The sequence below is a fragment of the Mustela nivalis genome (assembly GCF_964662115.1).
Source record: "Mustela nivalis genome assembly, chromosome: 1".
NCBI lineage: Eukaryota > Metazoa > Chordata > Mammalia > Carnivora > Mustelidae > Mustela > Mustela nivalis.
In genome coordinates this window covers 54,795,293-54,808,785 of record NC_139020.1, presented here as the reverse complement: position 1 = coordinate 54,808,785, position 13,493 = coordinate 54,795,293, and the positions used below count along the sequence as shown (strand labels likewise).

General features: G+C 40.2%; 2 protein-coding genes across 5 annotated transcripts in view; one reads left to right on the top strand and one right to left on the bottom strand.

Annotated features, from left to right (window-relative positions):
* The window catches only part of MYH15 (myosin heavy chain 15), a gene marked incomplete at its 5' end in the record, with an annotated part of 154,815 nt that extends 151,756 nt beyond the window's left edge, over positions 1-3,059 (top strand). The window contains 2 exon segments of the mRNA XM_082719582.1: positions 448-522; positions 526-3,059. Of these exon segments, the coding sequence (XP_082575708.1) occupies positions 448-522; positions 526-720 (270 nt within the window). The 3' untranslated portion in view covers positions 721-3,059.
* Positions 3,060-3,875: 816 nt separating this feature from the next.
* HHLA2 (HHLA2 member of B7 family) overlaps positions 3,876-13,493 on the bottom strand; it is a 139,343-nt gene continuing 129,725 nt past the window's right edge. For all 4 annotated transcript variants that reach the window (XM_082697377.1, XM_082697374.1, XM_082697375.1 and 1 more), the window contains 4 exons: positions 11,351-11,671; positions 8,148-8,255; positions 5,900-5,955; positions 3,876-4,934 (listed from right to left, as the gene is read on the bottom strand). In XM_082697377.1, the coding sequence (XP_082553503.1) occupies positions 4,899-4,934; positions 5,900-5,955; positions 8,148-8,255; positions 11,351-11,671 (521 nt within the window). In that variant the 3' untranslated portion in view covers positions 3,876-4,898. The remainder of the gene's footprint in view (positions 4,935-5,899; positions 5,956-8,147; positions 8,256-11,350; positions 11,672-13,493) is intronic.

The window sequence follows — 13,493 nt, the reverse complement described above, 5'->3', positions numbered from 1 at the left end:
AATATCCATAGCTACATAGAATGTAATTCTTAAGTGCCATATATATTGGTTTATACCTACTATCTCTTGAGAGATTTTGGAGTATTTCAATGATTCAGGCTAAAACACAAATTACCTGTTGACCTGTATAATGGTTAAAGACAAACCCCCACTACTCAAAGAAAAACCAGGATGTTTAACTGATTATGAAACATTTGTGGTTTTCTTACATGTAACATGTGGAACGTGCTGATCTAAATTTTCAGAGAACAGTGGTTATAAAAATGGATCCCATGCCTAGTAGAAAGTCTGAATCCATATATATCATACCAAAATACATTCCATTCAATACTCAGAAGTTTAGATTCTTTTCACACATTTTTAAACTTTTTCATGTCAAAACAGAAAAAATGACTATGCAGGCACAGGGATATTTTTTCTTTCTTTTTTTATTTTTATTTTTTATAGGAAGCACAAGCCAATCAATATCTTTCCAAGTATAAGAAGCAGCAACATGAGTTGAATGAAGCTAAGGAAAGGGCATAGATAGCAGAATCTCAAGTCAATAAACTCAAGATCAAAGCAAAGAAATTTAGGAAAAAAGTATGTCAGATATACAACTCAGTTGTAATTCTTAAAGTGTGTGTGTTTAGAGCGCATGTCATCACACAAACCAGTAGAACAAGAAATTATTTTTTAAAATACTTTAAAGAGAAAAAAACAAGAACTAGGTTCTGCTAAGGTCTTCCCATATTTACTAAATTTTCCTTGCCCAGGTAACAAGCAGTGCTAGGCATTCTAGTGGAATGTACATTGTATTTCTACCTCTCAAATGCTTAACTTGTAAGTTTTCAGTTCTAGGTCCTAGATCCATTTGTGTAGAACAGTCAGGAGTTCAGAGAGCAAAGATAATTTTATTTTATTTTATTTATTTTTTTTAATTTATTTTAAAAATATATTTATTTATTTGACAGAAGGAGGGATTACAATTAGGCAGAGAGGCAGACAGAGAGAGAGGGGGAAAGCAGGCTCCCCGCTGGGCAGGGAGCCCGATATGGGGCTTGATCCCAGGACCCCGAGATCATGACCTGAGCTGAGGGCAGAGGCTTAACCCACTGAGACACCCAGGTGCCCTACAAAGACAATTTTAAAAGTACAGATAGATCTGCATGAAACGGAGTTGAGTCTTTCTATGTAGATAAGTACATGACTTCATACTGGATCAGTATGGAGACCTGGGTGCTGAGGTTTAAAGCTGAGGTAGTGGGGAATAAATGTACTTGTCTTCTCTAGCTTTCTGCTTTTCCCCTCATTCTGTCCTAAAACAAGAGGGAAGGGTATTTCCATATCTGTGGTTCTCAACACTACTATTCTGATCCCAGGGTAGGAGTTGCTACCCTAACTCTACTAGCGTAGTGGCAGCATGACAAAGACCACTGACCTGTAGGCTTTTCAGGGTCTGTTCAGGCTGCTGTAACAATGCCAGAGACTGGGTGGCTTACAAATAACAAGCATCTCTCACAGTTCTGGTGGCTGGGCAGTCCCGGATCATGGTGCTGGCAGATTCAGTCCCTGGTAACGGCCACTTCCTCATAGATGACCCTTTTCTCACTGGGTCCTCAGAGTAAAAGGGATGGGGAGTGGGAGGAAGCTCTCTGTGGATTTTTTTTAGAAGGCACAAATCCTACTCACAAGAACACCATCCTCAGGACTTGAAGGCCCCACCTCCTAAAACCATTCAACATATGAATTTGGGGGTTATATAAACAAAACAGGAAGTCCCAGCTTTCTTATTGAGATATCTCGCAAACAGGGTCTTTAAGTGAGATCTGGCTTTAGGAGAAATGAATTGAAAGACATTGAATAATGCGCCATTAGCTGCCTGTTATGGAATGCCTGTAAAGCACTTAACATGGTGCCTAGCACAGACAGGTACCATTTCATTTTTAAAAATTTGGTATATACCTATTCCTCTTATTATAAAAGAATTACTAATAACTCTGCAAGATAAGTAGATAGGGTTATTCATAATACATACGACCTGAAAGGAGGTCAAAATAATCTCTTTTGAAGGAGAATCTAAAAGTTGGTTATATTGAATACATTTAGATCTAAATTTGAGAAGCATGAGTCATTGGCACACTCCAGAGATTTCTTGTTGCTGCCTGAATATTGTCTCAGGGATAAGGCCTCTGAGCAGAGGCCCACTTAAGTGGTTTGAACTCTGCCCTCAATTTGAGAAGGGTCATGGCATTGGATTTGGGGTCTTAGAGGCAGAGCCTGCCCATCAACTCCATTTAATGGTTTTGTTTAGGGAAATGCCTCACATGTGTTACGCTTGTGCTCAGCTGGAAGAGGTCAAAAGGGCTGCAAAACATTTGTAATGTATTCGACTTTGTCACAGTTATTTCCAACAAAGAGTAAAATGAGCGAAGCAGAAATTGCTTCTTAGACATACCCGAGATGACTAGGAAAACCATCCTTGGCGGTGCAATGACTAATTGTTCCCCATTCTCAGAAGGAAAGCCTGAAAAATCTCTTAACTGCCATAGACCAAGCAAAAACGTTTTTTCTGATAGAATTGGGTGTCTCTCTGGGCTGTGGAGCCAACTGATGATGTGGTCACAGTCTTTCCCTCATGGAGTCTTTGGTAGAGGGCGCTGCCTTCACTACCAAGGCTAGGTGGGCAGAAAATGGAGAGTGTCCAAGCCCATCCGTCAGAAGAATTACCTGTGTCTGCTTTCTGTAATGCATATAATTGCTTCAATTCCCTGCCTCCCTTTGAAGCTAATGAGGACTTGGCTAAGGCCTGTTTACTCCGAAAAGGGCTGGGCTTCATTCTGGGTGTGCGTACCACCGATGAAAGTCACAGCAATCTCAGAGAGCACACTCATGAAGAATAAGAAGTCCTTTGCTCAGGAAGGACAGAGGCCGGACGCATCCAAGGATGGTACCATTTAATGTTTGAAAACTTCAGGTGCATTTGAAACAAGCATTTAAAACGTTTATGTGGTGTGGAAAGCAGTTTAAACAAGGTGATTAGGAAATGTAAGAGAGTATCTTTGCTTCCAAGGTTAATGGGGATTTTTCAGATCCTCAAATACAAGTAAACATTTTACATAAAAGATTAATATAAAAATCATTTTCATTCTGACGTTAAAAAATGAAACCTATTCGTTTGTCCATATTGCCTCTTAATGAGTAACATTCACAGAAGACATGGGCCACAAGGCCTAGGGTATGTTGGTAAATTGTAATTACTAAAGTTAACAGATTTTTCTTGACTCCTCCGTGACTCGATGTTTTTAGCCACCAATGGTAGGCGTTGATAAACTTTCCTTTTAGCACTGTCATGTACATATAGGCACAGGCACTTAGAATTTGTAGGTTAAACCCTCCCAGTGTATACCTAGGTAGCTGTTGGTGCAGCTTTTCAACACGGAAGCAGCTTCTCACACAGGACAGTTGAGCGATAGGTGGGAATGCCGGCTTTCTATGGTGCCAGTGTGGCTAAGCAGGAGGTTCATTTCCTGGATTTCCTTTTCTCTGTACGATTCTGGGTTAGAGTTGGTCACAGGAGAAATTGTCACTAGATTTGAGAGGGACAAGTGAAGGAGGAATTGTTCATTTTTCATCCTCACTCCATATCTAGCGCTCCTTCTCTACTACTGGCACAGCCGATTTCTAGGTACTTCAGGCCCAGCCCCAGAGGCAGAAGGGACAGCTTGATGGAGTCTTCTTCACAGGTGCCCAGAATTATATGAGATTGATTCCATATAACAAGTCTTCATTCTCTGTCGTTCTCAGCATTCTGCCTCTCTGACCCCAACCCTGACTAAAACAAGTGGCTCTGAGATTAATTCAGGGGCTCAATAGCATTGAAGGACCCAGGTTCATTCTTGTCTGCCATCCTCAATTTGTTGACTTTATTCTTTCCATTTTGTAATAAGAATATAGCAGTTGTGACCCTTTTCTCCTCACAGTTAAAGTTTTTCTTTATAGTGATGTCAGTACTTAGAGAAAACCAGGCCAGGTAGCATTATGCACAATTCAGGGTTAGTTTCCTTCTATAAACTATAGGGTCAAAACTTAAGTCACCAAAATGCTGGTTAGACTTTTTCTTTCTTATAAATTGATTAAAATAAAGAGAAGACATCATCAAGTCAGCTGGGTTATCCATTCTCCCTGTGTGTAAAAATTTATGTGGAAATCTAAATTTATCATAAAGCTGATTAACAACATGACAACTGAGTCAGAAGAGTGAGTCAAATTATCTTCATAGCTAATGTCACTCATCTATGTAAACCTGGTGTTGGAAGGCATAGCCCACCCCCCAAGAGATGTCAGTTCTTGAGTTGATAGGGCCCTTTGCTGTAGGCAATCTTGGAGATACTGACATTTTTAAACTTTGGGGTCCCTAAGATTCACCATATTAAATCTAGTTGGTTAAGCTGATATTAACTATTCATGTAAAATGAGTACAATACCTTAGCAAATCAAGTGCCCTGATTTTTCGCCTTTTCACTAAGGTGATTTCTGCTTCCGTGTGTTCTGTCACCCATCATTAGTTGATCAGATTTTGAATCAGTGCTTAGTGATACATTTCTTCCAAGGTCTTGGTGGGAACCTCAGTGTGGCCTCCTATACTGACTGTAGCAGGAGTGCCACTGAATGAAAACAGTTCTTTTCTAGTTGGAACTGGCATCCAGGCATACACAATCTTGATGTAGGTATGGAGTCAGTGAGTAATAGTTGGGATGTGAACAGGAAATATGGTAGTGGGAAACTCAATGGTTGCAAGTCTTGCCAAAGGTAGAATTATTAGGCCATGATAAGCCACCGCTGGAATTGCAGTGAAAAAAGGGGAAGCGAAGTCACTGGATATGAAGGGTCTCATCATGGGTTGATACAGTTCTGTCTTACTTTCCACTGCTGGCTGGGTGTTCTGTAAAAGCCTAGAACCAAGAAAAATGGATTTTAAATGGCTGGGATTCATGTCAGAATAACCATTTTTATCTTAAGCATTTAATGATGATAGTGTTTTGTTTTGGTTTTTGGAAGTAGGGAGCTTTGGAGCTATTGTCTGCATCTGTAATCAGAGAACCATGAGACAGTTATAAGTAGTTATAAAGGCTCAATTTTAATCACCCTTCTAGATTAGTTCCTGTTTTTTTTTTTTCTTTTAAGATTTTAAAAATTTATTTGTCAGAAGAGAGAAGCAGGCAGAGTAGCAGGCAGAGGCAGAGAGAGAGGCAGGCTCCCCGGTGAGCAAGGAGGCTGACACGGACTTGATCTGAGGACCCTGGGACCGTGACCTGAGCCGAAGGCAGCCGCTTAACAAACTGAGCCACCCTGGTGTCCCTAGTTGCTGAGTTTTTAACCAGTAGAGAAAAGAGTTTACCCCACTCTTTGCTCTTATTTATATTCTGATTAATGGAACTCATAATAAAAGGTGTGTGGCAAAAAGATTTAACTCCATTTTAAACAAACGAATTTGCAAGTAAACTATAATTCGTAAGCGAATTATGGGTTCCCAAGGAGCTTAGAAGTGATTGGACAAATAGGGAAGGCAAGCCAACTGAATCTGGGTAGAAACTGTAATCTGCTTTTCTCACTTTGTATTTATTTCTACTTCTATACAGCTCCGTGCTTCCACTGGAAGAATAGGTACACTGGTTTCCCATCATATGCATAATGCCACTCAGATCTTCTCCACAAGTAACAATAGAAAATGAGAAGAGCAGCCAGTTATTTAAGTAGAGCCCTAATTATATATTTTTTTCCTGTTCTGTTATCCCGTGATCCCTCTCGCCCTTTCTTATCCCTCTATCAAAGTCTTGCGAGATGATATATGTATCGATTACTTTTTCACAGTAGCATTCTTATGCTATAATTGGTTTGATAAAGTAAAAAGCTTTACCTTGCTTTCTTCTGCATCAGCAGTGTTGGCCCTCTCAGTATAGACAGAAGACCTTTCTATAGGAAAAAAAAAGAGAAACTTAGAAAAAAATCTTTTTGCAAACACTCATTTTTTTTATTCCTGCCTCAGTACAATTATGTTATTAGATGCACATTAGTTCTTCTCCCTTTCATATATCTTTCTCCCAAAAAACAGCCTTAAAAATGCAGTGTAGAAATACCTCATTAGCTACAAATAACAATAAATTCTTATGGCTGATTCAGGTGCAACAAAACAGGGATAAAAGCTGTCCAGCCAGGCCAGGAATTCCTGGCTCTTTAGGATAGTTGGCCTGAGTCCTACTAACCATTAACAATGGAAAATAACAGCCAAGGAGGTGGTGATTAAGTCCATCGATAGCAAAAGAAAAAGGTACGGCTACAATGCTGTTTTCCAAGGAAGGCCTTCCTTTTGTGCCTTGCTAAAATCTAGGATAATTTATACTTATCCTAGACTTAAAGCATTTTAAAACAGTTCTAAAAAAGGGAATTTAAAAAAGAAAACACATACCATGGTCATACGGAACTACAGCTAGGGACCTAGAGGTGGGCAAGGTTTGGGGGCCTTGAGTGTAACAGCTTGAAATATATTTTCAGCCTATCTAACCACACAGTTATCGAACATTGTTTAAATAGCCAAAACCCTGACATTGTTTTTGCTGATCGCTCCAGACTGCTCCTCCAGAATCAGAACCCAGCCTGCTGTGTCTGCCCTGTGTAGCTGACCCGGACGGATTCCTTCCATGGGCTGTGTTTTCCCTCTCCTTTCCAGTTGGGGTAGAGAGTACAGAGAGGGAAGGGCAAAAATCACCCATTTATTCTTCCAGGGCCTTCCTTGTAAGGTCGCCTTGGTCTGGCTATGTCCTTCAAGTAAAAGTTACTCTCCCTACAAGGCATCTGATTTTACGGGACTCTCTTCTTCTGGGTTTTGGTAATGGCACCTTCTACTTGTTTAGATTTGTGGGCAATCAGCTGCTCCCAGCTCTGGGGAAATGAACTATCTTCTGTGCTCCCCTTTGTACAGTTTTGAGTGTGCCAGGTATCTTCTGTTGAGACTTGACTTTTGCACACTTCCAATACAGAAACTAGACTGTCATGCTGGAGCAGTGTGTAGTGCCCCAGTATGTAGTGCCCCTCTGTCATATAATTTGAACCCTAGGGGACAAACTAGACTTGCCTATGATTTCCCATCTTTTTCCACTTCTGGTCAGCTAAGGGACAGGAGGAACCAGTAATAAAGTGGAGTGGCCTTCGTATTAGTATAAACAGTCACAGGGTGAAATTAGTGGAACTCTTACTCACTGTCATGCTTCATATCTTACTTTCAATAAAGGAATAAAGGTGTCTCCGATTTCCAAATCTCCTAACTTCATCGGGGCAAAAAGCAATTAGTAATTGGAGGAATGGACATGGGATTTATCTCAACCTCCCAGGACGCTCAGGCATCTCAGATTATACAATAAGAAAAAGCAGCTGGGTCTCCTTTAGTGGTATACAGAAGTCTGTTTCATGCCCCTAACTTCTTGGATTCCACTTTCCTGGTCTATAAAATGTGGGGATAAGTAGAACTAAATTTTTCCTAGATTTAATTCTGTCAATAAAAGCCAAGCCTTCTAAGAAGTCCTATGACCATAGCATCTTAAGGTATCATTTTTAATTACCTGTAAGTAACCCAAGTTTTGTTGCAGAAAATCTAGAAAAAGTGTTTTAAAAATGCAACAAGGATTAAAATAAAATGGCCCATAAAAGACAAAGCAGTAATACGATAGACAAAGCTCAAAGAAAGAGAAAACAGAGTGCAGGGACGAAAGCACGTCTAGACATAGGGACAAACTCTTTCCAAAGGCATCCACTTTTAAAGTTTGGGCTTATTTCTTTCCATCTCTTTTTCAATGCAAGATAATTTTGGTAATTCTGTGTATTATTTTAGTGCTAGATTTAAATTTTTTCAGTGTGCTGCAATGCATGTGCTTGTATATGGCTTGTTACATCTTTAACCATTTAATTCAGGATAAATTTGTTAGCAGTATAGTTAGCTGGGAATGTGGGAACATTTTAAAGGATTTCTGATAAATTTTACAAACGACTGTCCAGAGAATTCAGAACTGTTTATATGTCCAACAGCCATGTAAGGTTATCTGTAGGTCATCCTTGATAACCTCTGCCTGTACACCGAGGGACAGAGTTCATATTCTCCATGAGATACCTACCTCTCCTGGAACAGTTGTATCTTTTAAACATACAGAATATGCAAATTGCCAGGAAAACAAAAATCACCAAAGACAGAGTAATTATCCAGGTTCTGCTTTGACTCTGTTCTAAATAAAACAAAAAGTCTGTAAGCTGGAAGAAAAATTACCAAAGAACACATTTATGATTTTAAAAAACAGTTAATTCTGCATTTATGAGCATAAATACCTCCCAGTCTCAATGTCTCTACTGTGGGAAACCTGCATAAGTCAGAATATTAACCTATTTGGGGCATGGTAGGAGGTGGGTGTTGGGGAGAAAAAGGTCGCAAACTTGAGAAGCAATGAGTGTATTATGCATTGTGAGTTTCTATTGTTTCATATTATAGAGAGTTAACACACTGTTACAAAGGAATAATTATGACTTCAGACTATCCACAGCCCAGCATCCTCCTTGGAGGATGAAGGGAGAGCAGAGTATAGCCTTGGCTTGGAGAAGACAGGGGCATAGAGAAACAGGGTAAGTGCAGAGGGCATCAGTGGAGCGGAGTGAGAGGTGACAGGCGAACACCAGGATAATAGAGTGCTTGATGCTCCTCAGAATCACTGCAGGAGCTGGGGTTTTTCCAGCATCTTTGTTGGAACTATAATTGTTGTAATTAGTATTAAAGGAAGTAGGACCCCAGAAGGCAGAAACTTGGAGACCTTGAGTTACTCAAGTCAGAACCTGTTAATCTTGTGATCTACCTTCTGCCATAGAGTAGGTGCAAGCATTAGAGCACACAGGCCGATTCAAGGTGAAAAGGTGAAATGACTATTTTTCATATAACAGATGTCCATTTTTATGAACGTACTCTTTATTAATAATATTCTGTAACCACTAAAACATTCATCTCTACACATATTGGTATCATTCTGAAATTGTATACCCATATAAAGAATGCGCAATTAAGTGGAAATGTTGACTTTGAAAGTGTTTTCATATGCATACTTTTCTGGGACCCCTGGGTGGCTCAGTCGGTTAAGCGCCTGCCTTAGGCTCAGGCCATAACCCCAGGGTCCTGGAATTGAGTCCTGCATCAGACTCATTGCTCAGCAGGGAGCCTGCTTCTCCCTCTGCCTGCTGCTCTTCCTGCTTGTGCTCTCTCTCTCTCTCTCTCTGTCAACTAAATAAAATCCTAGAAAGGAAAAAAAATATGTGCATACTTTTCCTCCTGAAGAAAATCCTGCAAAGTATAGCATTTTCTTACTTCATCACCCTCACTTCCTCCACTGTAAAGAGATTTGCCCAACATCACATAGTGATTTACAGCAGAATTTAGCAAGGATTATTCAATTCCATTCAATTCCATGCAACCTGTATTGAATAGATCTAGACTCTAAGATCATAACTCCCCTTACCACCCAATCTGGGCTTCCTTTTCAAGTGCTGCTGTATCTCCTGGGTAAGACAAGTAGAAAACTGTGCTTCAGAATAGAAACCAAATTTCTTTGAAAGAGTGATATCTAGGATACTAGTAGTGCTTGACCTCTTTCCTGCCCTGCTGGGGTAGCTCCTGCCACACCTCTCTTTCTGGGGGTAAGTGTGGACAGACCCTCCTCCAGTCTCAACAGGCCAGGGTTAACTTGGGAATTCAGAGGTTCTGAAAAGCTTCTTTTGTCAGAGATGGAATGGTCCTGATGTTTTGCTTTGTGTAAACTAAAAATTAAATCTCTGGTTAGAAAGATGGATCATGGGACGCCTGGGTGGCTCAGTTGGTTAAGCAGCTGCCTTCGGCTCAGGTCATGATCCCAGCGTCCTGGGATCGAGTCCCACATTGGGCTCCTTGCTCCGCAGGGAGCCTGCTTCTCCCTCTGACTCTGCCTTCCACTCTGTCTGCCTGTGCTCACTCTCTTTCCCTCTGTCTCTGACTAATAAATAAATAAAATCTTAAAAAAAAAAGAAAGAAAGACGGATCATATGTGGTCTTCAGACCATATCTTCCTGTTTTTTGTTGTTTTTTTTTTCTACACTCCAAAATGAATCCAATCCAAATGAAGCAACATTTGAAAAATAGAATGTAAGCTTATCTAGATTTTACAGAAAACTAACATTTTTATTGGGGAGAAAAAGAGGAGCTTCAACTACACCCCAGTTTTCAGCACTCTCAAAATGACAGCTCTACACAAAGGGAGAAGCATCCTTCAGTGTCTAGAAGCTTCTATTTGAAGGCCACTTGACCTAAGGAAAACTCCATATTCTTACCTCTAAATCTCACTACGTAGAATTACTGAACCTCCAAATCTGTTATTCCTAATTTTCACAACTAGAATGATATGCTTTTGTTTTTTTTAAATATCTCACTTATTTATTTGACAGAGAAATAGCACAAGTAGACGGAACAGCAGGTAGAGGGAGAGGGAAAGAAGCAGAGAGCCTGACATGGAGCTTGATCCCAGGACCTTGGAATCATGACCTGAACCAAAGGTAAATGCTTAATCGACTGAGCCACACAGGTGCCCTGATAGAAATGTTTTTTAAAACACATGTCCCACTGGCTCAAATATACTTAATAAAGAATAGAGAGCTGCCAATATGTCCTATGATATCAAATTGATAGCTTAAGGGTAAGGGGATCAACCAGCCCACTTAGAAAGTCAACTTCTGGGTGCATGTGCCATGACTCTATAGAGAATAAACTAGAAATATCTTAAAGAGTTTTGGCAGTTAACTATTACTAGAGGTTAAAGAAAAAAGAGCAGAATCAGGTGTACATTTAGTGTTTCCAGTGTCCTTTGGTGATTGTTTCCACCGAGTTCCCAGAGCATGCTTCCCCAGCATCTACCAGAGCCCCAATTCTAACTTCTTACTGTGCCTGAAGCCTCAAATCCCCAGATCCCAGGACCTAAAGCATGTGTCAGGCACAGCAGTAAACAGGAATTGAGGATGCTTAGGCTCAAGAGTCACCAAATCATGTAGGTTCCCCCTTCATTTCTAAAGCCCTGAAACCATGAAAAGGAAATCTTATGGGAATAGTTTTTGTTTCAATGAAGAACTTTTGTGTGTTTGAAAGAAGGAGGTTGACTAGGTTCTTCACCAAAAGTATTCCTGTAGTATCTACATTTTCGAAAGTACTAATCAAAATTCTTTAAATGCCAACCTAATTTCCCTGTTTGATAGTTACAATCTCTATTGCTATATTGTTATAGCCAAAACCAGTTATCCAACCCTACTTGTAACTTACCTACTACATGCAGTGTTTGGGTGGTAAGTAAAGAGTATTTGCTTGAAGAAATATTGCATAAGTATTCCCCACTGTCTGAAACTCTAAGATCCTTCAGAGTCAAGAAAAAGTCACTCTGGTTTATTCGCTCTTTGTTCCAGGAGACTCGGGGTTCATAGATGGTTGTATTTTGTGAGGAGCTCAGAAAGTAAGCCAGTATAGAGGAGGTCTCTCTTTCCACTTTGGACCAAGTGACTATGAAGTCTTGATCCAGTAAAAAAATACTATTTGTAAGTTCACATGAAAGTGAAAAATCTTCACTTTGCTTTTTATGAAGGTCATCTAATAATGGGATAGAAAAGGAAACATCAATGAAAATACAATTTTCAAATGAATTTTCTAAGTTATACTTAGAAATGCTTTGAGAAATACCTTTGGAAATGGTTTCTTGAAAGAAGCTGTGCCACTGCCATTTTAACACTTACCATGATTAAGTTTAGACCTTCAAAGAGGCCTAAGCCTGGGCTAGCTAGTGAGGTGACACTCCTGGTTTCTAACTCCTGCAGCCTGATAGTGAGCACTCAAGAATGTTGCTACCAACTACCAGGCTTTTGAACTCAATGTTGTTCTTCTTTTGACCCCTCAAACGCTGGTATTCCCCAGGACCTTCCTCCTTTCCCTCTGTCTACTCTTTAGTAGTCTCTTCTGGTCTCAACTGCTTCTTAATCACTCTCTGTGCAAGTCTCTTCTCCTGACATTAAAGTCTATTTCCAGCTGTGTGCAGGTAAGCCCCCACTGGACTGAGCTCTGTGAGAGGAGGGACTCTGCTGGACATTCTCAGCTTGCTCCTCCACATCCAGCTCTATCTTGTCCTTCCAGTTCTGCAGCTCGGTAGCTGACCTCTGTGCACTATCACGACTTCTTCTGCCTAAGCTCTAGACTCACTCACTTCACACGCCACCTGTGAGAGAGTGATGCCAAAACAAACCTATCTAAAATGCACATCCGGGTCTCTCCAATACTTCAAAAATCCTTTTTTGGCTCCATGCCACCTCTGGAATCCTGGTCTGCTTCCTGAGCAAGATCAAGGCCTTCCATCTAGTTTTTGACTCCCTCTTCAGGCTTATCTCTTGCTACTTTAGCTTCACCCTCTACCACTTACACTTCTACAAATACAGAAGACACTTCCTCCTCAGTGCTTTTGTGTTTTTTAATCTGGAATGCTTGTGTTCTCTGGAAATCCCTGCTATTCCTTTAAACTTCTGCACATATGCAACCTCCTTAAGCATATATTCTCCAACAACCCTGTTTATACCCAACCACAGTGAACAGAATTAATTGCTTCCTTTGTATGCTACCTTCCTAGTTTAGTGTTTACAGGATTGTACTAGATGCTGTGGATCCAGAAATGAATATGAAAATATGAAAATGAATTTTTTTTTAAGATTTTTATTGGAGAGAGAGGGAGACAGCACAAGCAAGGGAAGGGGGAGAGAAAGAGGGAGAAGCAGGTTCCCATCAAGCAGGGAGCCTGATGCAGGACTTGATCCCAGGACCCTGAAATCATGACCTGAGCTGAAAGCAGATGCTTAATGACTGAGCCACCCAGGCACCCCAAGTGTTCACACTCTGCCAGCAACACACATAGCATATAATGACTCCTCAGCAAGACAACATAGCACTGAACCTAAGGAACTGTGGATGCTTCTGGATACCGAATTCTGAATAAACATGAGAAAATACGATTTTCCTTAGAAAATATTTACAATTTAGTATGAACATTTCCAACATTTTCCCATGGTTCCATTGCTGCCTGGAAAAGTGAACATTGGGTGACCATGCCTTCAATATGGATTATGTAAAGGTGGTGAATCACTCTTAATTTAGGGTCTTCTTGCAAGCACTTGAGAATATGAAATTCCAGAAAAGAAGACCAAAAAGGATAGCTGATCCCCACTTTCTCCATGAAATAGGGATTTAGTAAAACATTTTGCTTTGCTTCCAAAATGTGGAACATTTTTCTTGAAATTGGATAAGATGTCAAACTAATTTTTCCTCTTAATCTTAAATAGTAGATGATGTAGATATTGATCAGAATTTCTGTTTGTTCAAATAAATGAGAGGAAGGGGTACTAAAAATGCTCATGCTATGATAGAGTTGTTG